The sequence below is a fragment of the Xenopus tropicalis genome, chromosome 10, assembly GCF_000004195.4.
Source record: "Xenopus tropicalis strain Nigerian chromosome 10, UCB_Xtro_10.0, whole genome shotgun sequence".
Classification (NCBI taxonomy): domain Eukaryota; kingdom Metazoa; phylum Chordata; class Amphibia; order Anura; family Pipidae; genus Xenopus; species Xenopus tropicalis.
In genome coordinates, this window is record NC_030686.2 from 9,577,882 (window position 1) to 9,605,870 (window position 27,989).

Sequence of the window (27,989 nt, forward strand, 5' to 3'; positions counted from 1 at the left end):
CAAACCTGCACAAAAGTATAGTATAAATAGACTACTGCTAGTTAATATGTGACAAAAGGTAAGGGGAACGCCGGCATCCCAACCAAAATCTGTTCTTTCAAACAGTAGGAATAAATACCATTTTTATATGCTGAAATCCAACTGCAAAACTGTTCTTCTCTTTCTGCATCATTTGAAATCCTGGCAGGGGAGGAGGGACTAAAACACTGATGTTACACATTGTAACAACTTCTCCCCAGCTTACAGACAGCATGCAGGAACTACATAACCCACAATGCATTGCACTGGGATGTTCCTTTCCTTATTGACATCACGTGTGCAGCAGGGGATTGTGGGATTGGGAGGGGGCAGGCTGAAGGACAGGCGACTACTGTTACAGTTTATTTGAGTCACAAAGTAGTCAGCCAGACCAGCAGGGGAAAAGGGGGCGGGGCTTAGGGAACAGGGGGCGGGGCTTAGGGAACAGGGGGCTGGGCTTAGGGAACTGTTCCAAACCAGATTATTACATTAAACATCATGAAAAGGCTGCGTATTGTTTAATTGATGCATATTGCAAAGCTGCTTGAAATTATGTTTACTTTTCCAAAAGCTCCAGTGGTTCCTGGGTAACCGCCGGAGCAGGGGATGTGCCAGGAACACGGGGGGGGTGCATTATGAAATGGTTTGCTCCATAGTTATCAATTTGGATGTCCTCGCAGATCTCACAGTACAATCTGTTGTTTTGGCTGAATGTGCCCGGTTGACAAATAACTGTAAAAAAAAAGCAAACAATAAGCACCGATCATTCTCTGAGGCCCAGTAGGGGAGCTCAGGTCGATCCATTGAAATAGGAGGAAAGGGGGTTTAGACATCATCAGGTAAGGGCAGGGGCATATTTACCATATTGGCACTCGAGGGCTAAAACTTTCAGGAAAATAACTGGCAGATACTTTCCTATCAATCAGCAGCAGAGGGGGGGGGGTTCCCTCCCAGTGCCTGAGTGGAAGTGACATCATGCGGAGGAGCTTCACTTCCTGTGACATCATTGCACATTTGCCGATGGGTGCTCTGCAGCGAATCCATGCCTTGCGCAAAATTTCACTCATAACTAATTACTGTACAGTAACAATGGTCGGGCCGGCCAGAAACCCATGGGCCCCACAGGTTTACCTGCAGGTCAGGCAAGTTAGGGCCAACATTTGCACAATATTGGTGGGTTGCGGGCAGATTCGGGCTGAGCTCTCCCTTCTGCCCTCTCCACCTGTGACCTTATAGCTCCTGGCTTCCTCCTCCAGAAGCCTCTCTTTACAGGTGCATTCCTGCCCCGCCCCCTTCATGATGTCATAGATGAGGTGGGGTGGGCACAGGCAGGGGTCGGACTGGGGGGGGGGTTGCAAGACCCACGGAGGCTAGTGCCTCAGGGGCCCCCACAGCCCCCAATGGGCCCCCACCCATGAGTGCACTTTAATTAAACTTACCTTCAGGGAGGGAGACTGGCAGCTCAGGGGAGCGCCCTGCAGGGATCAGGTCTGGGCTGCTGCCCCAGGGGCCCCCGCAGCCCCCAATGGGCCCCAGCCATGGCCTTCACACTCCCTGCAGGGGCCCCCACCCACAAGCATGCTTTAATTAAACTTACCTTCAGGGAGGGAGACTGGCAGCTCAGGGGAGCGCCCTGCAGGGATCAGGTCTGGGCTGCTGCCCCAGGGGCCCCCGCAGCCCTCAATGGGCCCCATCCATGGCCTTCACACTCCCTGCAGGGGCCCCCACCCACAAGCATGCTTTAATTAAACTTACCTTCAGGGAGGGAGACTGGCAGCTCAGGGGAGCGCCCTGCAGGGATCAGGTCTGGGCTGCCGGGGCCAGGGTCAGACTGGGGGGTACAGGGCCCACCAGCACCAAGGACCCAGCATCCCCCAAGGTACACCCCCAGCCACATCCCCTGCTGCACCCCCTACAGGGGCCCCCACCACCCACACGACATCCGCCCCTGAGCGCGCATAAGTGAAATGCGTCAAGAGAGGACCTCGGCGGCCAGGGGAAGCGGCAACAGGGATCAGGTCTGGGCCGCCGGGCCCACCAGGGCTGGGGTTTTTCCCAGTTTTCCCAGTCCGACACTGGGTGCAGGGCTATAAAAAGAGCTGCATTGCTGGGTTGGGCTGGGCTTGAGTTGGGGGCGGTGCTTTAGGGTTGGGTGCGGAATGGCCCAATAAAGATGGCAGTGAGGCACCCAAAGAGCCGGTAAGAGGGTCAGCGGCCAGCAGTCCATAGGTTAGGGGTAATATTCAGTGGGGGGGGGGGGGGGGTACTTAAAAATTGCACCCCCAAGTGATTTACGCTTTTCTTGTCCTTTGAATAGTCTCTTACATAGAATCTTAGTGTCAATTGACATTATGTGCAATGCTCAGTTAGCCTCATACACTGAATAATATACAGACATATTGCAGCCGCTGAAGGAGTTAACGTCTATTCTTTATTAACAAGAGGTAGAAGATCCAGGAACAGACTGAACGGCCAAGGTTGGACCTGACAGACCTGCATCATTTGTCAGACTGAATCACAACGCCCCGTGTAGCCTGGGCAATAAATTACTATAATTACAGTGCCTGGTTAATAGTCCCCCACAAAAGAAGCACATATTATTCCACATTCCATTAATGCTTTTAATTGGCCTATTCAGGGTTACAGTATTTAATGTAACTGTTGGGGGCTTCACATTCTAATAAGTATAATGTACAGGGTGTAGGGAAAATACATTAGCTGCCCCGGCCCCCCCGCAACCCACCTTTATTATTCTGAGAGTAGAGCCTGCTGGCTATTATCACACTATTATGTACCTAAGTCATACTGGGCAATTCCCATTCCAACATAGAAAAGAACTTTAGCCTCATTTACCACTGCAAGTGCAATTTACAAAGTGCAAGCAATTGCACATATTGATGCAATGGAACCAGTGTCGGACTGGGAAAAATCCCGGTGGGCCCCGGCGGCCCAGTCCGACCCTTGCCGGCACTCCCCCTGCCCGACTGTTCCTCCCCTGACGCGTTAATATTATACAAGCTCGGGGAGGACGTCGGGTGGGGGCCCTGCGAGGGAAATTGGGGGGGCCCCTGGGGGGGGTAGGGACCTCGGGCGGGAGCCCCGGTGGGCCCTGCACCCCCCCAGTCCGATCCTGATTGGAACCCCAGAATTACCATGACCTCAGACCCGCTTAGAATTCAAGGGTTCCCTTAGTGCCACAGTCAAGGCCATTTCTGGGCCAAGAGGGGGCCACATCTCTAGTGCACAGAGTAGGGTTACCACCTTTTTCATGGACTTTTACTGGCCAATGATGTGAGGCAGGGGACAAGGCCTAAAGGGGTGGGGCTATGATGCAGGGGGAGGGGGCAGAGCTGCTAAACTGTTAGGAAAACTGAAGGGAACTGCAGGACAGTAATGGGCCAGATGGAGGAGGAATGGGGGGAGTGGAGGCAAAACATTGAGGAGTACAAATTTACTGGCACGTACATTGCTGGCAAATTTGTAATACTGGCCCCAGCCATGGCTGGCAGGGTCGGACTGGGCCCTAGTGGGGGTCCCGGCCCAGACGCGACCGTTGGCGCTCCCTCTGCCCGACCGTTCCTCCCCTGATGCGTTAAATTTACGCACGCTTAAGGGAGGACGTCTGGTGGGGGACCCTGTGGGGGAAGGGGGTTAGGGACGCGGCCGGTGGGGGCACCTGCAGGGCCCCTGGGGTGGAGCCCTGCACCCCCCAGTCCGACCCTAATGGCTGGTATCTTACAACTAGGCAGCAAAATACCGGCTGGGTGGCAACCATAGCACTCTCGGCACTAGAAGAGACACATTTCCATTTTGAAAGATGGAAATTCGGCTCTTAAATTACTAGAGGTGGCTTTTAGCTCTGGTAACTGGCCCCTAACTGCCACCTGAGGCATGGCCGTTACCTTGAGTCATGGAAAAAGCAGCCCTGGCAGCAGTTGTCAGACATTTTTATTTCACGCCCCTTTGGAGGTAGAACCTTTAGTCAGGGCTTCCATTCTCTCATAACAGATATTTCAACAAGGCAAGAGATTTATTACCGCAACAGTCATTTTGCTTCTCCTGATTCCTCCCAAAGCCGGGGCGGCAGCTGTCAAGGCGCCTGATGTCCAGACTGTGTTCAACATAATTTATACCCAGAAATTGTTTCCTCTGTACTTGTGAGAAATGCAGGAAAAAATCCACAATTTGGTCTCTGACCTGGGAGGGGGGGGGGGGGGGGGGCGATACAAGCAAAAACATCAACATTGCAACCCACAAAGAGACTGCCCTCTACCCCTTTTAGTACATTGAACCATAAGCGCTCTACAAAGCTGTTAGTTGGGCATTATGGGATCTGTTGTTTATAAACCTGTTATGCAGAATGTTCCAAATTACAGGAAACCCATGTCCCATAGACTCCATTTTAATCTAATAATTCTAATTCTAAATAATTCTTTTTTCCTGTAATAATAAAACAGTACCTGTACTTGATCCCAACTAAGATATAATTACCCCTTATTGGGGCAGAACAGCCCTATTGGGTTTATTTAATGGTTAAATGATTCCCTTTTCTCTGTAATAATAAAACAGTACCTGTACTTGATCCCAACTAAGATATAATTACCCCTTATTGGGGGCAGAACAGCCCTATTGGGTTTATTTAATGGTTAAATGATTCCCTTTTCTCTGTAATAATAAAACAGTACCTGTACTTGATCCCAACTAAGATATAATTACCCCTTATTGGGGCAGAACAGCCCTATTGGGTTTATTTAATGGTTAAATGATTCCCTTTTCTCTGTAATAATAAAACAGTACCTGTACTTGATCCCAACTAAGATATAATTACCCCTTATTGGGGGCAGAACAGCCCTATTGGGTTTATTTAATGGTTAAATGATTCCCTTTTCTCTGTAATAATAAAACAGTACCTGTACTTGATCCCAACTAAGATATAATTACCCCTTATTGGGGCAGAACAGCCCTATTGGGTTTATTTAATGGTTAAATGATTCCCTTTTCTCTGTAATAATAAAACAGTACCTGTACTTGATCCCAACTAAGATATAATTACCCCTTATTGGGGGCAGAACAGCCCTATTGGGTTTATTTAATGGTTAAATGATTCCCTTTTCTCTGTAATAATAAAACAGTACCTGTACTTGATCCCAACTAAGATATAATTACCCCTTATTGGGGCAGAACAGCCCTATTGGGTTTATTTCATGGTTAAATGATTCCCTTTTCTCTGTAATAATAAAACAGTACCTGTACTTGATCCCAACTAAGATATAATTACCCCTTATTGGGGCAGAACAGCCCTATTGGGTTTATTTCATGGTTAAATGATTCCCTTTTCTCTGTAATAATAAAACAGTACCTGTACTTGATCCCAACTAAGATATAATTACCCCTTATTGGGGCAGAACAGCCCTATTGGGTTTATTTCAGGTCCCATACCTGTGCTCTGATACATCATTTGCTTTTTGGGAGGTAGAATGTGTATCCCCGGCCGGAGCCCAGTCATTCCCGCAGGCCGGGCTCTATGGATAGGCTTAGGCTACACAGACCTAGTACCTGGGTAAAAGACCGCTAGGGGTGGGGCAGTCTGACCCTACATTTATACATACAGTTACAATTTGTATTTACTGATTTATATTATACTTTGATTAAAACTGTTATTGGGAGCTGACGTGCTGGGGGGGGGGAGGTTTATTAATAATTTCTATTCATTTTACATATGAATGGGGTATGGGACCGTGTGTCAACACATCGGCATTGTAAGGGGTGGGGCCATCACAACAGGGGGATATAAATTATAAATGTGGCGCTAATTACTAGTGAAGCTGAGAGATAAATGTATATATTCAGCCGCTGCAGGGATGACTGTATGTGCGGGAAGGGAGGGAGACATCACTGGAAAGTGCAGGGAGGGATTTGTTTTCTCACAAGCGCCAGAGGCTTCTGATATTTAATAGCAAATATGTTCATGTTCAGACTGGGCCTCTGTAACCTACACACGGGGGCCACTGTGCCCTGCAGGGCCGGAACTAGGGGTAGGCAGAAAAGGCACCTGGTGGGGGCGCCAGGCAGGTACCTCTCCTACCTACCCCTAGTCCCGGATGTCTCACACCTGCCTCCGTCTGATAACCCTTGCCCCCCCCCTTGGTGTCACTGTGCTTGTGCATGGGGGTACACCTGTCTTGCTTTTGCCAAATCTGCATTTCATGTTATTGAGCACTAGAAAAGTTCAGGAAAGCTTCCTTTGTAATTATAATGGCCTTTAACATCCAATGCCGAACACTTTCTTATTTGCTCCTGCCTGAACTGATAGCGCCTTTATGGGCACTGCTGGTATTGTCCTGAATTTTAGCCAGTGGGTAAACTGGCAAAATTGCATATATTGCCTCCCACACAGTATGCAAACAATAACTCCAGATTCGAAATACATTATATAGTGAGGGGCAGAAATAGTGGCATCCAAATTGCATTAAATATAGTTAGAGGCAGAGGGTAGTGACACCCAAAGTACATTAAATACAGTGAGGGACAGACGTACTGGCACCCAAATACATTAAATACAGTGAGGGACAGACGTACTGGCACCCCAGATACATTAAATACAGTGAGGGACAGACGTACTGGCACCCAAATACATTAAATACAGTGAGGGACAGACGTACTGGCACCCCGGATACATTAAATACAGTGAGGGACAGACATACTGGCACCCCAGATACATTAAATACAGTGAGGGAAAGACGTACTGGCACACAAAATACATTAAATACAGTGAGAGAGAAGAAAGAGTGGCCAGCGCTGTATTAAGGTCTGGTGCAACCCTTAGGAACCTATACACACCCCAATGTAAAGGAATGACTATAGGTTTGTGGGTGCTGGGTTTACTTGGAGGGGTTGAACTTGATGGACTCTGGTCTTTTTTCAACCCTATGTAACTATGTAAATAACTATGTAATGACACATGGGTAGAAAGGAGAAGCAAGTGCCTAGGGCACAATAGTGGGGGGAGCCAGGCACATCTACTTCGGTTCAGGGTCGGACTGGGGCGTGCTACCCCACGCCCCCTCTAGGGCCCCACCTACTACCCACTCATCTATTGCCAGCCGCTTAACCCCATGCGCACCTTATACTTACTTTTGCTGTGATCAGAAGAGAGAGGGAGCGACAGGGGAGGCCAGGCAGGTGTCAAAATCGGGACTGTCCCGGGAAATTAGGGACAGTTGGGAGGTATGGTGCAGGGGGAAGAGATGACAAGTGGAGCCGAATGGGAGTTGGCAGTCAGGGGTGGGCCTAGGGCAACCTTCAATGTTGGCCCAACACTCACTTTTTGTAATGGGATTATAATACTACAAAACAGGCAGATGGGAGGCCATAAGGGAAGCTTAGAACCAGCCAAAGCAAGGTGGACCAGTAATGCGTCAATAAATGCTTAAGAGAAAAATCAAATGGAAAATAAAAAAGTGCTTTTCTGCTTTTATATATATTATTATTATTATTATTAAAAAAAAAAAAAATTGCCCTCATTATCTACTGTTTCTGTTTATCAGTTATTATGTTCCCGTATTTACACAACTGGGCTTTATAAAAATAACGATACAATGATAACGAGGTGCGGCGGCCCTTTAAGGCAGAGAGAATTAGCAGAAGTCCTTTTCTGGGAAAAAAAGGATGAATAAAAAAAACCCACCGGCAGAGATATCCTTAGCGATAACGTATATGGGCTCAGAAACGTAAATTGTCAACAGCTTATCAATTTTAATGAGAATGTTAATAATTATTTTATAGCTATTTTCCTCTTCAATGGGCGCCCCGCGGTGACATCCCATAATAGTTATACAAACGTTCCAGGCAGGAAAAAGGCCACGGTTGTGTTGCAATGTAATACTAAGGTTCATTAGGGGGCGCTCTATGGGTATTTTAATGTCCTTCTCCTGATCGTCCCTATGGGGGTTGTAACTGGTAAATCATAGGTAGTGATGAGCGAATAAAATTTGCGAAACGGTGGAAAATTTGCAAAACGCATTTGTCACGCATTTTTTTTGTCACCTGCATACATTTTTTTGTCACCGGTGTATATTTTTTTGTCGCCCGTGTATATTTTTTTGTCGCCCGTGTATATTTTTTTGTCGCCTGTGTATATTTTTTTGTCGCCTGTGTATATTATTTTATCACCCGCGTATATTTTTTTGTCGCCCGTGTATATTTTTTTGTCGCCCGTGTATATTTTTTTGTCGCCCGTGTATATTTTTTTTATCACCCACGTATATTTTTTTGTTGCCCACGTATATTTTTTTGTCGCCCGTGTATATTTTTTTGTCGCCCGTGTATATTTTTTTGTCGCCCGTGTATATTTTTTTGTCACCCGCGTATATTTTTTTGTTGCCCGTGTATATTTTTTTTGTCGCCCGTGTATATTTTTTTTGTCGCCCGTGTATATTTTTTGTCGCCCGTCTATATTTTTTGTCGCCCGCGTATATTTTTTTGTCGCCTGCGTATATTTTTTTTGTTGCGCAACAAAAAAAATTCTGTGCGGCAACTTTTTCCACTGTGAATTTTCAAGTTTCGCGAAACAATTCGGCAATGGCGAAATGCGGAAATTCGCTGCGAGTCCATGCCTGCCGAAAAAATTCGCTCATCACTAATCATAGGTAATAAATTCTCCCTTAATATGCAAAGCAATATGTTTCTTTACATATATAATTAGGGATGCACCGAACCCACCCAGCAGGATTCAGTCGAATCCCGAACCGAATCCAAATCCTAATTAGCATAAACTAGCATATGCTGATTAGGATCGGAAGGGGTTAAAAACATTTTTCAATTAAAAAGGGGTGGGGCTGAATTTTTTTTTTCACTAGGCGCCCCTAGGCCGCCCCCCCCAACGCACATGCTGGATCGAGCTTGCCCCCCGCCCATACGCCCGTCCCATACAGAGCAGTGGGGAGAAGTTCCCATTGCTCCGTATGGAAGAAAACTTTAAAAATTCTGTTGCGGCGGGGCAGCATGCCGCCCCTACATTTCTGCTGCCCTAGGCCCGGGCCTTTGTGGCCTCTCCACAAATCTGGGCCTGCCTGTGAGGGGCCCTTGATCCGGCCCCTTGGGTTAGAAGTTTGGGGATCCCTGATTTAGGGGCTCATTTATCAAAGTACGATCACTTCCGAATACTTTTTTTAAGTTTTCATACTGTGCGTATTGTTTGCAACTTTTTCGTTAATTTATGGGAGACTTTCCTTGGGCCGGGTTGGAGCTGCAGAGTGCCATTGAGCCCTATGGGAGACTTTCCTTGGGCCGGGTTGGAGCTGCAGAGTGCCATTGAGCCCTATGGGAGACTTTCCTTGGGCCGGGTTGGAGCTGCAGAGTGCCATTGAGCCCTATGGGAGGCTTTCCTTGGGCCGGGTTGGAGCTGCAGGGTGCCATTGAGCCCTATGGGAGACTTTCCTTGGGCCGGGTTGGAGCTGCAGAGTGCCATTGAGCCCTATGGGAGACTTTCCTTGGGCCGGGTTGGAGCTGCAGAGTGCCATTGAGCCCTATGGGAGACTTTCCTTGGGCCGGGTTGGAGCTGCAGAGTGCCATTGAGCCCTATGGGAGACTTTCCTTGGGCCGGGTTGGAGCTGCAGAGTGCCATTGAGTCCTATGGGAGGCTTTCCTTGGGCCGGGTTGGAGCTGCAGAGTGCCATTGAGCCCTATGGGAGATTTTCCTTGGGCCGGGTTGGAGCTGCAGAGTGCCATTGAGTCCTATGGGAGACTTTCCTTGGGCCGGGTTGGAGCTGCAGAGTGCCATTGAGCCCTATGGGAGACTTTCCTTGGGCCGGGTTGGAGCTGCAGGGTGCCATTGAGCCCCATGGGAGGCTTTCCTTGGGCCGGGTTGGAGCTGCAGAGTGCCATTGAGCCCTATGGGAGACTTTCCTTGGGCCGGGTTGGAGCTGCAGAGTGCCATTGAGCCCTATGGGAGACTTTCCTTGGGCCGGGTTGGAGCTGCAGGGTGCCATTGAGCCCCATGGGAGGCTTTCCTTGGGCCGGGTTGGAGCTGCAGAGTGCCATTGAGCCCTATGGGAGGCTTTCCTTGGGCCGGGTTGGAGCTGCAGAGTGCCATTGAGCCCTATGGGAGACGTTCCTTGGGCCGGGTTGGAGCTGCAGAGTGCCATTGAGCCCTATGGGAGGCTTTCCTTGGGCCGGGTTGGAGCTGCAGAGTGCCATTGAGCCCTATGGGAGGCTTTCCTTGGGCCGGGTTGGAGCTGCAGAGTGCCATTGAGCCCTATGGGAGACGTTCCTTGGGCCGGGTTGGAGCTGCAGAGTGCCATTGAGCCCTTTGGGAGACTTTCCTTGGGCCGGGTTGGAGCTGCAGAGTGCCATTGAGTCCTATGGGAGACTTTCCTTGGGCCGGGTTGGAGCTGCAGAGTGCCATTGAGCCCTATGGGAGACTTTCCTTGGGCCGGGTTGGAGCTGCAGAGTGCCATTGAGCCCTATGGGAGGCTTTCCTTGGGCCGGGTTGGAGCTGCAGGGTGCCATTGAGTCCTATGGGAGACTTTCCTTGGGCCAGGTTGGAGCTGCAGGGTGCTATTGAGCCCTATGGGAGACTTTCCTTGGGCCGGGTTGGAGCTGCAGAGTGCCATTGAGCCCTATGGGAGACTTTCCTTGGGGCAGGTTGGAGCTGCAGAGTGCCATTGAGCCCTATGGGAGGGTTCCCTTGGGCCGGGTTGGAGCTGCAGAGTGCCATTGAGCCCTATGGGAGACTTTCCTTGGGGCAGGTTGGAGCTGCAGAGTGCCATTGAGCCCTATGGAAGACTTTCCTTGGGCCGGGTTGGAGCTGCAGAGTGCCATTGAGCCCTATGGGAGACTTTCCTTGGGCCGGGTTGGAGCTGCAGAGTGCCATTGAGCCCTATGGGAGGCTTTCCTTGGGCTGGGTTGGAGCTGCAGGGTGCTATTGAGCCCTATGGGAGGCTTTCCTTGGGCCGGGTTGGAGCTGCAGAGTGCCATTGAGCCCTATGGGAGGCTTTCCTTGGGCCGGGTTGGAGCTGCAGAGTGCCATTGAGCCCTATGGGAGACTTTCCTTGGGCCGGGTTGGAGCTGCAGAGTGCCATTGAGCCCTATGGGAGACTTTCCTTGGGCCGGGTTGGAGCTGCAGTGTGCCATTGAGCCCTATGGGAGAGTTTCCTTGGGCCGGGTTGGAGCTGCAGAGTGCCATTGAGCCCTATGGGAGATTTTCCTTGGGCCGGGTTGGAGCTGCAGAGTGCCTTTTAGCCCTATGGGAGACTTTCCTTGGGCCGGGTTGGAGCTGCAGAGTGCCATTGAGCCCTATGGGAGACTTTCCTTGGGCCGGGTTGGAGCTGCAGAGTGCCATTGAGCCCTATGGGAGACTTTCCTTGGGCCGGGTTGGAGCTGCAGAGTGCCATTGAGCCCTATGGGAGATTTTCCTTGGGCCGGGTTGGAGCTGCAGAGTGCCATTGAGCCCTATGGGAGACTTTCCTTGGGCCGGGTTGGAGCTGCAGAGTGCCATTGAGCCCTATGGGAGGCTTTCCTTGGGGCAGGTTGGAGCTGCAGAGTGCCATTGAGCCCTATGGGAGACTCTCCTTGGGCCGGGTTGGAGCTGCAGAGTGCCATTGAGCCCTATGGGAGACTTTCCTTGGGCCAGGTTGGAGCTGCAGAGTGCCATTGAGCCCTATGGGAGACTTTCCTTGGGCCGGGTTGGAGCTGCAGAGTGCCATTGAGCCCTATGGGAGACTTTCCTTGGGCCGGGTTGGAGCTGCAGAGTGCCATTGAGCCCTATGGGAGACTTTCCTTGGGCCGGGTTGGAGCTGCAGGGTGCCATTGAGCCCTATGGGAGACTTTCCTTGGGCCGGGTTGGAGCTGCAGAGTGCCATTGAGCCCTATGGGAGACTTTCCTTGGGCCAGGTTGGAGCTGCAGAGTGCCATTGAGCCCTCTGGGAGACTTTCCTTGGGCCAGGTTGGAGCTGCAGAGTGCCATTGAGCCCTATGGGAGGCTTCCAATCTCATGCACTGAACGTTCAAAGTCAGAAAGGTTTTCCCGCCGTTTATGATCATTTGGATATGAACATTTTGTGACTTTCGGATCATCAATACGATATTATCGTGACTAATACAATTGTTACGTAAGCATTTTTGTGATATTTGCGATCATCAGAAATTATCGTATCTAATCCGAATTTTACCCATTTCGGGATTCAAACTCGTACTTTGATGAATGTGCCCCTAAAGCTACCATGTAGCCCCCCAATCCATGTGGCTGCCCCACTCCCACCCGAATGCATCATTATTCCCTCGTACATCAGTTCCACCTCCTTTACAAGGTTTGCCTCTTGGGAACGAGACCCTGTTTCTTTCTGTACATGTATTTTGTATGCACCGGGCAGTACATGTTGGTGATTAATAAATAAAAGATATAATATAACAGTATGCGTATTTTCCAGATCACTTTAAGTTCAATGAGTTCCTGAGCAAAGACATTCTCCGGGGACACGAGTCCATCACCGCCCCTGTATGAACCCTTCTCCTCGTCTCCATTGGCTTGATGCCGTTCCATCAGATACATATCCATAATATAACATCTTAATTCTAATCATCATAATTCATTGTTCCCATGATTCAACTGGTTCATTCGGCTCCTTTCCTTTTCTATGTGAGCATGATGCTTCTAAAGATGACTGCTCTACATTCCTCAACCCCTTCAATTCTCCTCTTCCCTCTCCTTGATATTTTTCTTCTTAGTAAGAGCTGCTGTCTAGGGGCCCCAGTACTAAGCAAGGAACGGGTCGAAGGGAGGGGGCCATGACAAAGTAAGGAAAGCCCGGGAAAAAGAGTTGGTGGTGTAAGGCAGGGGAAAAGTAGGATTAACCTGACTGGCTAGGGGAGTGGGGTCTGTCCTGTAACGGGGGATGGGCCAGAAAGGAAGGCACCATTTTACCTTGGAAGCCCCCGCCCTCCCTCCCTGAATAAAAAAAGAGGGAATAGGGTAAATTTACTTTGAAGGAAGGTTAGGGGGTGAGTCGTTGCAGCTAGGATGGAGGCAGAAGGTTAGGCCTGAGGCTAGGGAGTTAAGACACTGTCAACAGTTCTTTTATCTGACTTTGTAGACCAATCCCTGAGCTTATATATGTTCGACCCTTCACAACAAGTCCTTTCTGGTTTCTTTCTAAATCATTCCACCTTCACTGACTTGTTCCCATTACAGATTGAGGCACAAAGGGATCACAATGCTACAATATGTTAGTCAATGTTAGTGTGTGCAGCTTCTAGTTGTGTCTTCAACTATAAAAGGGATGTAGCATCTGCCCAGGGTGTGGCACCACCTAAGAGGTTCACACAAGCCGGTGTAGGAAGATTGTCTATGTACCACCACCGAGAGGATAGGAGAAGAGTAAAGGTGCCCATACACCTTAAGATCCGCTCGCTTGGCCCTGGGGCCAAATGATCAAATTATAATGACAGGTATAGGAAAAGTCGGTCCAGCCGATGCGGTCCCCGATCCGACTAGATTTCTAACCTGCCCAATTTCAGGCCAGATATCGGTCAGGCAGGCCTGTCGGTAGTGTCTATACACGGGCCGATTAGCTGCTGAATCTGTCTAAGGGACCGGTATTGGCAGCTAGAATCGGCCCATGTATGGGCACCTTAAGAGAGGGTTGGTACTGGCAAAGGGCAAGACAATGAAAGCACAGCGCCTACTTACATGATTTTTGGCTCCCACTTGGTTCCTTTATCCCCATAGCAAAGGGTTTTGCTTGTTTTATGTTTATATAAATGTTTCTATTGGAAAACAAACTAAGTTGCACTCAATGAGCATTAATGAGTCAAGGAAACTCCCCAAACTCAACATGCCAGTGATGGAACTGGTCTAGAGTTGCCTACAAGGTGGTTAAACCCGAACAAAGGGGGAGGAGTTGATGGCATCAGGGGTGGGGCAGTGATGCTGGGGGTGGGCATGATGATGTCAGTGGCGGGTACAATGTTGGGTGGGGCTATGATGCCTGGGCGGGGTTATTGCATCGCTTTGACACAATTGCCTGGATTTTTGTCCAGTTTTCTCAATGTTTTAAACCAGGCTTAAACTGGGATGTTTATATCAGTGCGTGTATGGGCGGCTTCCAAAATCGCTTTATCAGTTACTTATCCCCCCACATTGGCAGCTTCACAGGACGAGAGCATGTCGAATCCCAGTAGCACAGAAGGCGTGACGGGTTTTTTTCCGAGGCAGATAAAGGCGATAAAGAAAGCTTTTAATGTGACTCTTTGCTCTTACGCTTTTATCTCCAAGCTGTAAATCTTTCATTGTGCGACTCCGGAAGGGTTCATTCCTTAACCACTTGTCAAGTTAAACATTTCTTTTCCCCCAACGACCAATCCCTCACATTTTTAATTACACAATACGAGAGCGATCGGAACCGCTGTGCCCGCTGCGCTTTGGTTCAAAGGACACTGGGTCGGCAGCAGTCACCTTTCCTTTTAAACGGAATATTACCATTGATTTTTCAGTGTTACCGGGCAGAATTTTATTGGACGGAAATCCTCTTGGCGGCTGTAGATTCCGTCGTCACATCGTACGCAGTTTTTCATAGATTTTAACACGGCTGTAAAAAGGCTTGAGTATTTTTTTAATCATTATAAATGTCTTCTTAAATGTTTACTGTGTGTTTTAATGCTTTCCTTTCCATCCTTGGTATAGATGTCCCTCTCTCCTCCTGCCTACCCTGATGATAAGCAAGCTACATCTATACAAAGGATGGAAAGGAAAGCATTAAAACATACAGTAAACATTTAGGAAGACATTTAGCCTGTGTCTAGAGTGGCAGCTTTAGAGGGTGGCCCTTGGGTGCCTATATATTCAATAATTTCTAAAATAATTAAAAAACCTAGGGTGATTCCTGATTCACTGATTCCCTTCATGACTTACTTTCCTTAGCTACAATGATGGTGGTACTTAGCTTACGGTTTCAGCCTCATATAAGTTCCATTGTTTTAGGCTAATGGGACACAGAACATTTTGACCACTGATGGTCAAAACACCCCAGTATAACTGTCAATGCTTTTTATAGAGATATATAGGAAATGTGTATGGTAGACCTGGAGAGACAGGCACAAGCCTGTTTTTTTATATATCTCTATGGGAGGCAGTGACAGCTAGATATAGATTATTTTGATTCCTATTGGGCACAGTGGCAGCCAAGGACTGGCATTCATCATAGGCCCTGGCATTCCCAGTACACAGAGGCCCAAACAGCCCCCCCAGCCCAATAAATAGTAACTGTCTGTGGCACCTTACAGCCCCCCTGGCATTCCCAGTACCCAGAGGCAAAAACAGCCCCCCAGCCCAATAAATAGTGACTGTCTGTGGCACCTTACAGCCCCCCCTGGCATTCCCAGTACCCAGAGGCAAAAACAGCCCCCCAGCCCAATAAATAGTGACTGTCTGTGGCACCTTACAGCCCCCCCTGGCATTCCCAGTACCCAGAGGCAAAAACAGCCCCCCAGCCCAATAAATAGTGACTGTCTGTGGCACCTTACAGCCCCCCCTGGCATTCCCAGTACCCAGAGGCACAAACAGCCCCCCCAGCCCAATAAATAGTGACTGTCTGTGGCACCTTACAGCAGCCCCCCTGGCATTCCCAGTACCCAGAGGCACAAACAGCCCCCCCAGCCCAATAAATAGTGACTGTCTGTGGCACCTTACAGCCCCCCTGGCATTCCCAGTACCCAGAGGCACAAACAGCCCCCCCAGCCCAATAAATAGTGACTGTCTGTGGCACCTTACAGCCCCCCTGGCATTCCCAGTACCCAGAGGCACAAACAGCCCCCCCAGCCCAATAAATAGTGACTGTCTGTGGCACCTTACAGCCCCCCTGGCATTCCCAGTACCCAGAGGCACAAACAGCCCCCCCCCAGCCCAATAAATAGTGACTGTCTGTGGCACCTTACAGCCCCCCTGGCATTCCCAGTACCCAGAGGCACAAACAGCCCCCCCAGCCCAATAAATAGTGACTGTCTGTGGCACCTTACAGCCCCCCTGGCATTCCCAGTACCCAGAGGCACAAACAGCCCCCCCAGCCCAATAAATAGTGACTGTCTGTGGCACCTTACAGCCCCCCTGGCATTCCCAGTACCCAGAGGCACAAACAGCCCCCCCCCCAGCCCAATAAATAGTGACTGTCTGTGGCACCTTACAGCCCCCCTGGCATTCCCAGTACCCAGAGGCACAAACAGCCCCCCAGCCCAATAAATAGTGACTGTCTGTGGCACCTTACAGCCCCCCTGGCATTCCCAGTACCCAGAGGCACAAACAGCCCCCCAGCCCAATAAATAGTGACTGTCTGTGGCACCTTACAGCCCCCCTGGCATTCCCAGTACACAGAGGCACAAACAGCCCCCCCCCAGCCCAATAAATAGTGACTGCCTATGGCATCTTACAGCAGCCCCTCTGGCATTTGCCAGAACCCACAGATTGCCAGTCCAGGCTTGGCAGCAGCCAAAATGCCCCATATGCCATTAGCCCTAAGGCTATAACCCACCTTATTCCTCTTACAGTCCTTCTCTACTATGATAAATTGCTTAAGTAGGAGACGCTGGTAACTAAAAAATCAGACAGTAGCAAAAAAGTACTGAAGTTTGGTTATAGCTTGTACAGAGAGAAATAATAAAACTATATCAGCATTAGGGGCTCTGCTCCCATATGTAGTAAAAGGCACAGTTAGTGCTCGAAACGTTGGATTTCTTTGCTTAAATAAACTTATCATTTTTTTGTTAAGTCCTGGTGTGTGCAGCTCACTGTCTTGTTTTATATATTTTTGCAAGCACCCTGCGCATTTGAACTTTAATAGGGTGTGCTCCGTTTGTTCCTTTATATATATATATATATATATATATATAGTATTGGTCTTTGAATCGGGGGCAGACCGTAATGTCATTTTGGGTACAGGGCTTTGATGTAAGGGGCAGGGAAATGGGCGGGCAGATCAAGTGAGGGGGTTCATAGGGTATTACAAGTACATTGCCGCAAAATTTGCAATACCGGTTCTGGCCCTAGCTGGTGATTTACCGGTTAGGCCAGGTAAATACTGAAATGCTTCAGTTTGACTTAGTTTCATATTCTGTCTTGGTGCTGGTCATGAGAAAACTTGTGGGGATTTCTGGAAAAGCTTTGACTGCTTTGTGCCATGAATAATTTCTTTGGTTCTCACCAGGGGAACCGGCCATGGCACAATACCAAAGGCACACAGCCCCTCCCTGTACCACTGGCAATGATGCCCCTTTTACATGTTCAGAAAATGCATCAGCAGTTTAGGCAGAATGGCAGCAATAAGCCTAGAGAATACGCTATCAAAACTGCCTTTACAGTGACAAACATGTTGGTTATTATGGTCTAATTCAGCTGAAAGCTGGCCATACACAGGACTATATAAGCCACCTATCTATGGGATTCTCAGGCCTGCCTGCCCTACCTCTATCTGCCCAAAAAGCACCTAACTGTATCTATTGATCCAGTCATTGACCCCCTAACCAAGTGGATCTTTACATCTATGGCTGACATAACTGCAAGAAGGATGCTTCGTACCTATAAGGTAGCAGGAGCCTTGACGGTGGTAGGAACAGCAGGGGGAGTGGAGGGGGTTAATTAATACAGGCTAAGACTGGGGGAAGGAGGGTTTGTAAAGTAAGAGGAGGGACCAGGATAGGGAAAGTAACAGCAGAGGAAGAGGCGGTACCATTACCTTGTGGAAAGTCAAGGAGCATTGTCCCGCCCACCCTTGAATATAAGCAAAGTGGACCGGGTTGGGGAGGGGTTTGTTTATGCTGTCACCGGCTGGTCGGACCGGTGGGTGAAGGGCCCACCGGGGCTTCCGTCCCAGGGGCCCTGCAGGTCCCCCGCTGGCCGTGTCCCCTAATTCCCCCCCCCTTCTTTCAGGGGGAGTGCAGGTAAGAAGGATCGGGTCTGGGCTGCCGGGGCTAACCGGGATTTTTCCAGGTGTCCCGGCGGCCCAGTCCAACCCTGAAGGTAAGGAGGCCTGTGTAATTATCAAAAATAAACAACGTTTCCTACATATGGGGCAAAGCAACTGTACAGAAGTGAGGTAAAACCTCACAGAAAATGATTTGCCCAATGTTACTTTTCAAAAATCAGATGGGAACAAAGTAAAAAAAAAATGGGGTTAGTTTACCTTTATTCTAACAGAGCGAAACAAGACAAAGCTGCACACAGTACAGAACATAACCTGGGAACATATAATATAGAAACCTAATGAACTTCTGTCCTTGCTGCAAACCGCACAATGGCATGTGTAGCCGGCCAGAAGAATGGCGCGACCCATTCAGCAAAGAGGGACCATGTGACGGAGGGTATATTGATGACTTGCTTTCCATGTGTATGGGGAATGAATAGGAAGTAATTGTACAGATCATCTCCATTCAATTCCATCAGCGACTGGGTTCACTTGTATTATGACACTGACAGAATCTATTACCTTGATGTATCTGTACATTAAACAAACAATTGATTCCACACAGCCATTTGCCATAACCCTACGTATGAAAAATTGGTATTGCACACAAGTTATTTGCTGAATTATTTGTGTGACAGCATAGCCTTGCTCGCCCCTCTCTTAGATCTATTGTTTAACATAGACAACAGCATGTGTGTGCGTATATATATATATATGTGTGTGTGTGTATTTTTGTGTGTGTGTATATGTACATATATATATATCACACACATTCATGTCAGTCAGTCACACATGCACCCATAGAAAATAGAAATTCATCACCTATAACAGAGTATTTTTCATTATATGTACTTTGAGGACACCTACTGGAAACTAACACTAGTTGCACACCATGCAGCATCCCTTTGCTTCCTACTAAAATCCTTTCTTTTGTACATAGAGACAAAGAACTAAATGAACACTAAAAATGACATTTCAAAGTGCCATTGACCAAATGATCCAGCCAGGCATTTCTGAGAGCCAATAGTGGGTACAAGAGCACTTTATTCATAAAAAGGACAGTCTAGCAATGTGAGATGGTTGGTTCGGAATATAGTCTTTAGTTTGTGTGGTTGCTTCGGAATATAGTCTTTTGTTTGTGTTGTTGCTTCGGAATATAGTCTTTAGTTTGTGTTGTTGCTTCGGAATATAGTCTTTAGTTTGTGTTGTTGGTCCGGAATACAGTCTTTAGTTTGTGTGGTTGGTTCGGAATATAGTCTTTAGTTTGTGTTGTTGGTTCGGAATATAGTCTTTAGTTTGTGTGGTTGGTCCGGAATATAGTCTTTAGTTTGTGTTGTTGGTCCGGAATATAGTCTTTAGTTTGTGTGGTTGGTCCGGAATATAGTCTTTAGTTTGTGTGGTTGGTCCGGAATATAGTCTTTAGTTTGTGTTGTAGGTTCGGAATATAGTCTTTAGTTTGTGTTGTTGGTCCGGAATACAGTCTTAAGTTTGTGTGGTTGGTTCGGAATATAGTCTTTAGTTTGTGTGGTTGGTCCGGAATATAGTCTTTAGTTTGTGTGGTTGGTCCGGAATACAGTCTTTAGTTTGTGTGGTTGGTCCGGAATATAGTCTTTAGTTTGTGTTGTTGGTTCGGAATATAGTCTTTAGTTTGTGTTGTTGGTTCGGAATATAGTCTTTAGTTTGTGTGGTTGGTCCGGAATATAGTCTTTAGTTTGTGTGGTTGGTCCGGAATATAGTCTTTAGTTTGTGTTGTAGGTTCGGAATATAGTCTTTAGTTTGTGTTGTTGGTCCGGAATACAGTCTTAAGTTTGTGTGGTTGGTTCGGAATATAGTCTTTAGTTTGTGTGGTTGGTCCGGAATACAGTCTTTAGTTTGTGTGGTTGGTCCGGAATATAGTCTTTAGTTTGTGTGGTTGGTTCGGAATATAGTCTTTAGTTTGTGTGGTTGGTTCGGAATATAGTCTTTAGTTTGTGTTGTTGGTCCGGAATACAGTCTTTAGTTTGTGTGGTTGGTCCGGAATATAGTCTTTAGTTTGTGTGGTTGGTTCGGAATACAGTCTTTAGTTTGTGTGGTTGGTCCGGAATATAGTCTTTAGTTTGTGTGGTTGGTTCGGAATATAGTCTTTAGTTTGTGTGGTTGGTTCGGAATATAGTCTTTAGTTTGTGTTGTTGGTCCGGAATACAGTCTTTAGTTTGTGTGGTTGGTCCGGAATACAGTCTTTAGTTTGTGTGGTTGGTTCGGAATATAGTCTTTAGTTTGTGTTGTTGGTCCGGAATATAGTCTTTAGTTTGTGTGGTTGGTCCGGAATATAGTCTTTAGTTTGTGTGGTTGGTTCGGAATATAGTCTTTAGTTTGTGTTGTTGGTTCGGAATATAGTCTTTAGTTTGTGTGGTTGGTCCGGAATATAGTCTTTAGTTTGTGTGGTTGGTCCGGAATATAGTCTTTAGTTTGTGTTGTTGCTTCGGAATATAGTCTTTAGTTTGTGTGGTTGGTCCGGAATATAGTCTTTAGTTTGTGTTGTTGCTTCAGAATATAGTCTTTAGTTTGTGTGGTTGGTTCGGAATATAGTCTTTAGTTTGTGTTGTTGGTCCGGAATACAGTCTTTAGTTTGTGTGGTTGGTTCGGAATATAGTCTTTAGTTGGTGTTGTTGGTTCGGAATATAGTCTTTAGTTTGTGTTGTTGGTCCGGAATACAGTCTTTAGTTTGTGTGGTTGGTCCGGAATACAGTCTTTAGTTTGTGTGGTTGGTCCGGAATACAGTTTTTAGTTTGTGTTGTTGGTCCGGAATACAGTCTTTAGTTTGTGTTGTTGGTTCGGAATATAGTCTTTAGTTGGTGTTGTTGGTCCGGAATATAGTCTTTAGTTTGTGTTGTTGGTCCGGAATACAGTCTTTAGTTTGTGTGGTTGGTCCGGAATACAGTCTTTAGTTTGTGTTGTTGGTCCGGAATACAGTCTTTAGTTTGTGTTGTTGGTCCGGAATATAGTCTTCAGTTTGTGTGGTTGGGTCAGAATATAGTCCCAATAGGACTGTTCTGCCCCCAATAGGGGGTAATTATATCTTAGTTGGGATCAAGTACAGGTACTGTTTTATTATTACAGAGTAAAGGGAATCATTTAACCATGAAATAAACCCAATAGGGCTGTTCTGCCCCCAATAAGGGGTAATTATATCTTAGTTGGGATCAAGTACAGATACTGATTTATTATTACAAAGAAAAAGGAAAACATTTTTAAAAATTATTATTTGCTTATAATATAGTCTATGGCTGATGACCTTTCCGTAATTTGGATAATGGGTTTCCGGATAAGGGATCCCATAGCTGTACTGTGTATTATTTGACTCAAGGCAAGGCGCTTGCTACATGCAGATAACAGCAATACAGATGCTCTACATTTAGAAAACCCTTATAGAAATATAATACCTGGGCTTTGGCCGCTGGGGAAGTCGGCATCTCAGTTTGTGCTGTGTGCAATTATTAATGTTCTTTAGGAAAACACGGGCAAAATTCAGCGATTTACTGGAAGCTTTAAAGTACATTAGCTTCTGTGCATTAGCGCCAGTCAATACCTCACATTATTGCAAGCTCATCATTACTGATTGTCCCTTGTACAGCGCTTTGGCTATTGGTGATGCCTATGGATTTCTGTAGGTGATGGGAATAATATAACAATACAGAAAGCAATCAGTAGTTTTCTAAGGGCAGGGTTACACGGGGAGATTAGTTGCGCCACGACAAATCTCCGTTGTTGCCGGCGACTAATCTCCCCGCAATTCCATTCCACCGGCTAGAATGTAAATCACCAGAGGGATGGCATACGCGGTGCTGCGATTTGCCGAAGTCGCCAAAGTTGCTTTGAGAGAAAACTTTGGGCAACTTAGGCAAATCGCTGCGCCGTGTATGCCATCCCTCCAGCGATTAACATTCTAGCCAGTGGGATGGAATTGTGGGGAGATTAGTCACCCACGACAACGAAGATTTGTCACGCGGCTACTAATCTCCCCGTGTGTCACTGCCCTAAAGGGTGCACGCGTGTGAAACATTGATTGGCGTTACGGCTTAATGCTGGGACAATATAGGCCCTACTTTTGATTTAAAACAAAACTGAAAACTATACCTCCAGAATGAAAACTTAGCCAACATATAGTTTATATCATAGTATAGTATATATCATCATTAAGTGTCTTATAAAAGAAACTTACCAAACTGGAATATATATATCAGTAAATATTGCCCTTTTACATCTTTTCTCTTGAGCCGCCATTTTGTGCTGGGCTGTGTGCTCCCTCAGAGATCAGCTGACAGGAAGTAATGCAGCTCTAACTGTAACAGGAAGTAGTGTGGGACTAAAAGTCAGAACTTTGTCCATTCATTCAGGGTCGGACTGGGCCACCGGGAAAAATCCTGGTGGGCCCCGGCGGCCCAGACCCGACACTTGCTGACACTCTCCCTCCCTGACCATTCCTCCCCTGACACGTTAAACTTCCTCGCGCTCAGGGGAGCATGTCGTGGGGAGGGGGGTAAGGGGACACACCCGGCGGGAGCCCAGGTGGGCCCTGCACACCCCAGTTCAACCCTTCATTCATTGGCTGATGGGGCCTAACATGTATGTGTGCCTTGGCTTGTTTGTGTGCACTGTGAATCCTATGATCCCAGGGGGCGGCACTTAGTACTTGCAATTCTTTAAGGATTACCAAAAGGCACATACTATTAAAAAATGCACTGAAGCATCAAAGTCAGAAAGGTTTTCGCGCTGTTTACGATCATCGGATACAATTTTGTGACCTTCGGAACGCTAAAACGATATTATCGTGATTATTATGATTTTTTTTGTAAGCATTTTCCGATCAGAAATTATCCGAATTTTACCCATTTCGGGATTCAGACTTGTACTTTGACAATCTCTTGGGTCATCGACACTGGATAAAGAAGAGTTGCTTTGAGGAGGATACATATAAAAGGCGGAGCATCGGGTTTTCTATTCAGAAATAGCTCTTTCCAGATGACGTCGGCTTCCCTAGGGATTGGAAGAGAAGGGGGTTCATCTGTAGGTGCAAAAAGGTTTTGTTTCTCTTTAAACTGAGGACAGTAAACTTCTTTTCCCCACCAGTTACAGTGGGAGATACAATATCTAATTTCAAGAAAGGATCAAATGGCTTTAAAGTAACTGGAAAAAGACAGGTATGGTTCTAGGTTACTCTACTATAGGGCAGGGGTCCCCAAACTTTTTTACCAAATGTAAAAAGTGTTTGGGAGCAATATAAGCATAAAAAAGTATTTGGGGTGCCAAATAACGCAGTGGTCCCCAACCTTTTTTGCAGCACGGACCGGCAATTGTTCCAAGGACAGGGGATGGGGGGGTGGCACAACTTAATTATTACATATATAATGTAAATGTAATTATTAAATTTTATATTATGCACTTTATTATTAGTATTATTATTACATACAGGTTAATAAAGTAATTTGGTCCTTGTCGTGATCAGTAGAAATCTTCCTGGGCTTCGCGTAGCTGTTGTCATGGCTGTGTAACGCATCGGGGAGTTGGGATCACAGGTAATTGGGACCAGAGGTGGCCCGGTTCAGCCCAGCCCACAGCCCGGCACCGGTCCCCCGACCATGATTGGGCACCCCTGAAATAAGGGATGTTATTGGCTATTTGGTAGCCCCTATTGGACTGGAAGCCTACAGAAGGCTTTGTTTGGCAGTAGACCTGGTTTTTATGCAACCGAAACTTGCCCCCAAGTCACAGGACAGATCTCAAACGAGCAGGTTAGAAATTCTAGTCGGATCAGGGACCGTATCGGCTCGTTGATGCGGTCCCCGGATTGACTTTTCCTATACCCGTCCTTATAATTAAATTGTTTTGCCCCAGGGCCAAACGATCGAATTAGCCTGGATTCTCCCGATATCGCCCACCCGTAGGTGGGGATATTGGGACCCCAGGGCCAAACGATCAAATTACCCTGGATTCTCCTGATGTCGCCCACCCGTAGGTGGGGATATCGGGAGAAGATCCGCTCGCTTGGCGATATCGCCAAGCGAGCGGATCGGCCCGTGTATATATGGGCATTATGGTTGAACGTGATGGACGTACGTCTTTTTTCAACCTAACTTACTATGTTACTAACCTGTCTGTATATTTTTGGAGTGTAGGAGGAACCTGTTCCAAATTCTATTGGCCCGTGTATGGGCACTACCGACAGGCCTGCCCGACCGATATCTGGCCTGAATTCGGACAGATCTCAAACGGGCAGGTTAGAAATTCTAGTCGGATCAGGGACCACATCGGCTCGTTGATGTGGTGCCCGGACTGACTTTTCCTATACCCGTCCTTATAATTCGATCGTTTGGCCCCAGGGCCAAATGATCGAATTAGCCTGGATTCTCCCGATATCGCCCACCCGTAGGTTGGGATATCGGGACCCCAGGGCCAAACGATCGAATTAGCCTGGATTCTCCCGATATCGCCCACCCGTAGGTGGGGATATCGGGACCCCAGGGCCAAACGATCGAATTAGCCTGGATTCTCCCGATATCGCCCACCCCTAGGTGGGGATATCGGGACCCCAGGGCCAAACGATCGAATTAGCCTGGATTCTCCCGATATCGCCCACCCGTAGGTTGGGATATCAGGACCCCAGGGCCAAACGATCGAATTAGCCTGGATTCTCCCGATATCGCCCACCCATAGGTGGGGATATCGGGAGAAGATCCACTCGCTTGGCGATATCGCCAAGCGAGCGGATCGGCCCGTGTATGGGGACCTTTAGGCAGGTTATATATAGGCATTATGGTTGAACGTGATGGACGTATGTATTTTTCAACCCAACTTACTATGTTTATTTTACTAACCTGCCTGTATATTTTTGGAGTGGAGGAGGAACCTGTTCCAAAAGTAAAGGAGAAGGATTTAACTGTATTGCCATTCTTGATGCTCAGGTATCTCACCATGCAGTTGTGGGACCCAGACATGGATTTGCGAAAAAGCCTTCATCATGAGCTTTCCTGTTTCGGTGAGGTTAGCGCTGATGTGCCCTGAGAGAAAAACAGGAAATGACTCTCGCTGACAGCTGGAATATACTGATGCATGATATGTAGAGGAGGATATGCAAAGACTTCCAGTAAAGTAACAGTATTTCTAATAGGTCATGATAAGTGAGCCATAAAAGGTCACCCCAAGCTAGCAGGGCCAAAAACTGACAGTCAGGTTGGCTGGTATCTGTGAAATGGCAAGTCAGACGAATCCCACAGACACACACAGGCAGATACTACATATTAGTGCTCTCTCATCTCTGAAGCACTTACCCACATGGAAGGACCTACTTCTGAAGTTCTTTCCATTCAACCAGTAACATCACAACTATTATTGAACTCTCTTGGGCATGTCTGTGAATAAGGGGGCAACAGATCCTCGTTAAACAGAAGTGAAATTGGATGTATGCAAATAAACCAGGGCGGCAGAGACTAAACCGCGCTCTATAGATGTTATTGAAGATCAGCCGAGGGCATCCTGCTCTGGCTAAAGGCTGTTGGGGGGGATATTGGAACATACATTCAAATCGACACGTTAAACGACCCTGGAATAAATATTAATGCTCATTGTTTGTGCCGTGTATCTTTTATGGAATCTTTGAGTATATGGAATTGATTTTAGCTGTAATATTGGTGTGTAGGCGCCATCTCAGTGCATTGTGCCTGAGTCTGAGCTTTCAGCCAGCGCTACACATTAGAACTGCTTTCAGCTAACCTATTGTTTCTCCTACTCCCATGTAACTGGAGGAGTCCCAAGCCGGACTTGGATTTCTTACTATTGAGTGCTATTCTGATACCTACTGGGAGCTGCCATCTTGCTCCCTTCCCATTGTTCTGCTGATTGGCTGCTGGGGTTGGGGGGAAGGAGCCAGCGCTACACATTTGATGGTATGGGATAAATTCGGATTGGATACGATAATTTCTTAAGATCGCAAATATCACGAATATGCTGATGATAATATCGTATTGGCGATCCGAAAGTCACGAAATATTCGTATCCCAACGATCGTTAACGGCAGGAAAATCTTTCTGACTTTGATCCTTCAGTGCATGATTTGGAAAGCCTCCCATAGGGCTCAATGGCACTCTGCAGCTCCAACCCGGCCCAAGGAAAGTCTCCCATAGGGCTCAATGGCACTCTGCAGCTCCAACCTGGCCCAAGGAAAGTCTCCCATAGGGCTCAATGGCACTCTGCAGCTCCAACCCGGCCCAAGGAAAGTCTCCCATAGGGCTCAATGGCACTCTGCAGCTCCAACCCAGCCCAAGGAAAGTCTCCCATAGGGCTCAATGGCACTCTGCAGCTCCAACCCGGCCCAAGGAAAGTCTCCCATAGGGCTCAATGGCACTCTGCAGCTCCAACCCGGCCCAAGGAAAGTCTCCCATAGGGCTCAATGGCACTCTGCAGCTCCAACCCGGCCCAAGGAAAGCCTCCCATAGGGCTCAATGGCACTCTGCAGCTCCAACCTGGCCCAAGGAAAGTCTCCCATAGGGCTCAATGGCACTCTGCAGCTCCAACCTGGCCCAAGGAAAGTCTCCCATAGGGCTCAATGGCACTCTGCAGCTCCAACCTGGCCCAAGGAAAGTCTCCCATAGGGCTCAATGGCACTCTGCAGCTCCAACCCGGCCCAAGGAAAGTCTCCCATAGGGCTCAATGGCACTCTGCAGCTCCAACCCGGCCCAAGGAATGTCTCCCATAGGGCTCAATGGCACTCTGCAGCTCCAACCTGGCCCAAGGAAAGTCTCCCATAGGGCTCAATGGCACTCTGCAGCTCCAACCTGGCCCAAGGAAAGTCTCCCATAGGGCTCAATGGCACTCTGCAGCTCCAACCCGGCCCAAGGAAAGTCTCCCATAGGGCTCAATGGCACTCTGCAGCTCCAACCCGGCCCAAGGAAAGCCTCCCATAGGGCTCAATGGCACTCTGCAGCTCCAACCCGGCCCAAGGAAAGCCTCTCATAGGGCTCAATGGCACTCTGCAGCTCCAACCCGGCCCAAGGAAAGTCTCCCATAGGGCTCAATGGCACTCTGCAGCTCCAACCCGGCCCAAGGAAAGCCTCCCATAGGGCTCAATGGCACTCTGCAGCTCCAACCCGGCCCAAGGAAAGCCTCCCATAGGGCCCAATGGCACTCTGCAGCTCCAACCCGGCCCAAGGAAAGTCTCCCATAGGGCTCAATGGCACTCTGCAGCTCCAACCCGGCCCAAGGAAAGTCTCCCATAGGGCTCAATGGCACTCTGCAGCTCCAACCCGGCCCAAGGAAAGTCTCCCATAGGGCCCAATGGCACTCTGCAGCTCCAACCCGGCCCAAGGAAAGTCTCCCATAGGGCTCAATGGCACTCTGCAGCTCCAACCCGGCCCAAGGAAAGTCTCCCATAGGGCCCAATGGCACTCTGCAGCTCCAACCCGGCCCAAGGAAAGCCTCCCATAGGGCTCAATGGCACTCTGCAGCTCCAACCCGGCCCAAGGAAAGTCTCCCATAGGGCCCAACGGCACTCTGCAGCTCCAACCCGGCCCAAGGAAAGCCTCCCATAGGGCTCAATGGCACTCTGCAGCTCCAACCCGGCCCAAGGAAAGTTTCCCATAGGACTCAATGGCACTCTGCAGCTCCAACCCGGTCCAAGGAAAGTCTCCCATAGGGCTCAATGGCACTCTGCAGCTCCAACCCGGCCCAAGGAAAGTCTCCCATAGGGCTCAATGGCACTCTGCAGCTCCAACCCGGCCCAAGGAAAGTCTCCCATAGGGCTCAATGGCACTCTGCAGCTCCAACCCGGCCCAAGGAAAGCCTCCCATAGGGCTCAATGGCACTCTGCAGCTCCAACCCGGCCCAAGGAAAGTCTCCCATAGGGCTCAATGGCACTCTGCAGCTCCAACCCGGCCCAAGGAAAGTCACCAATAGGGCTCAATGGCACTCTGCAGCTCCAACACGGCCCAAGGAAAGTCTCCCATAGGGCTCAATGGCACTCTGCAGCTCCAACCCGGCCCAAGGAAAGCC

At 48.2% G+C, this 27,989-nt stretch overlaps 1 protein-coding gene across 1 annotated transcript in view; it reads right to left on the bottom strand.

Annotated features, from left to right (window-relative positions):
* Positions 1-574: 574 nt before the first annotated feature.
* zpbp2 (zona pellucida binding protein 2) overlaps positions 575-27,989 on the bottom strand; it is a 58,471-nt gene continuing 31,056 nt past the window's right edge. The window contains 4 exon segments of the mRNA XM_031894599.1: positions 575-750; positions 4,056-4,215; positions 24,821-24,952; positions 24,954-25,003. Of these exon segments, the coding sequence (XP_031750459.1) occupies positions 575-750; positions 4,056-4,215; positions 24,821-24,952; positions 24,954-25,003 (518 nt within the window).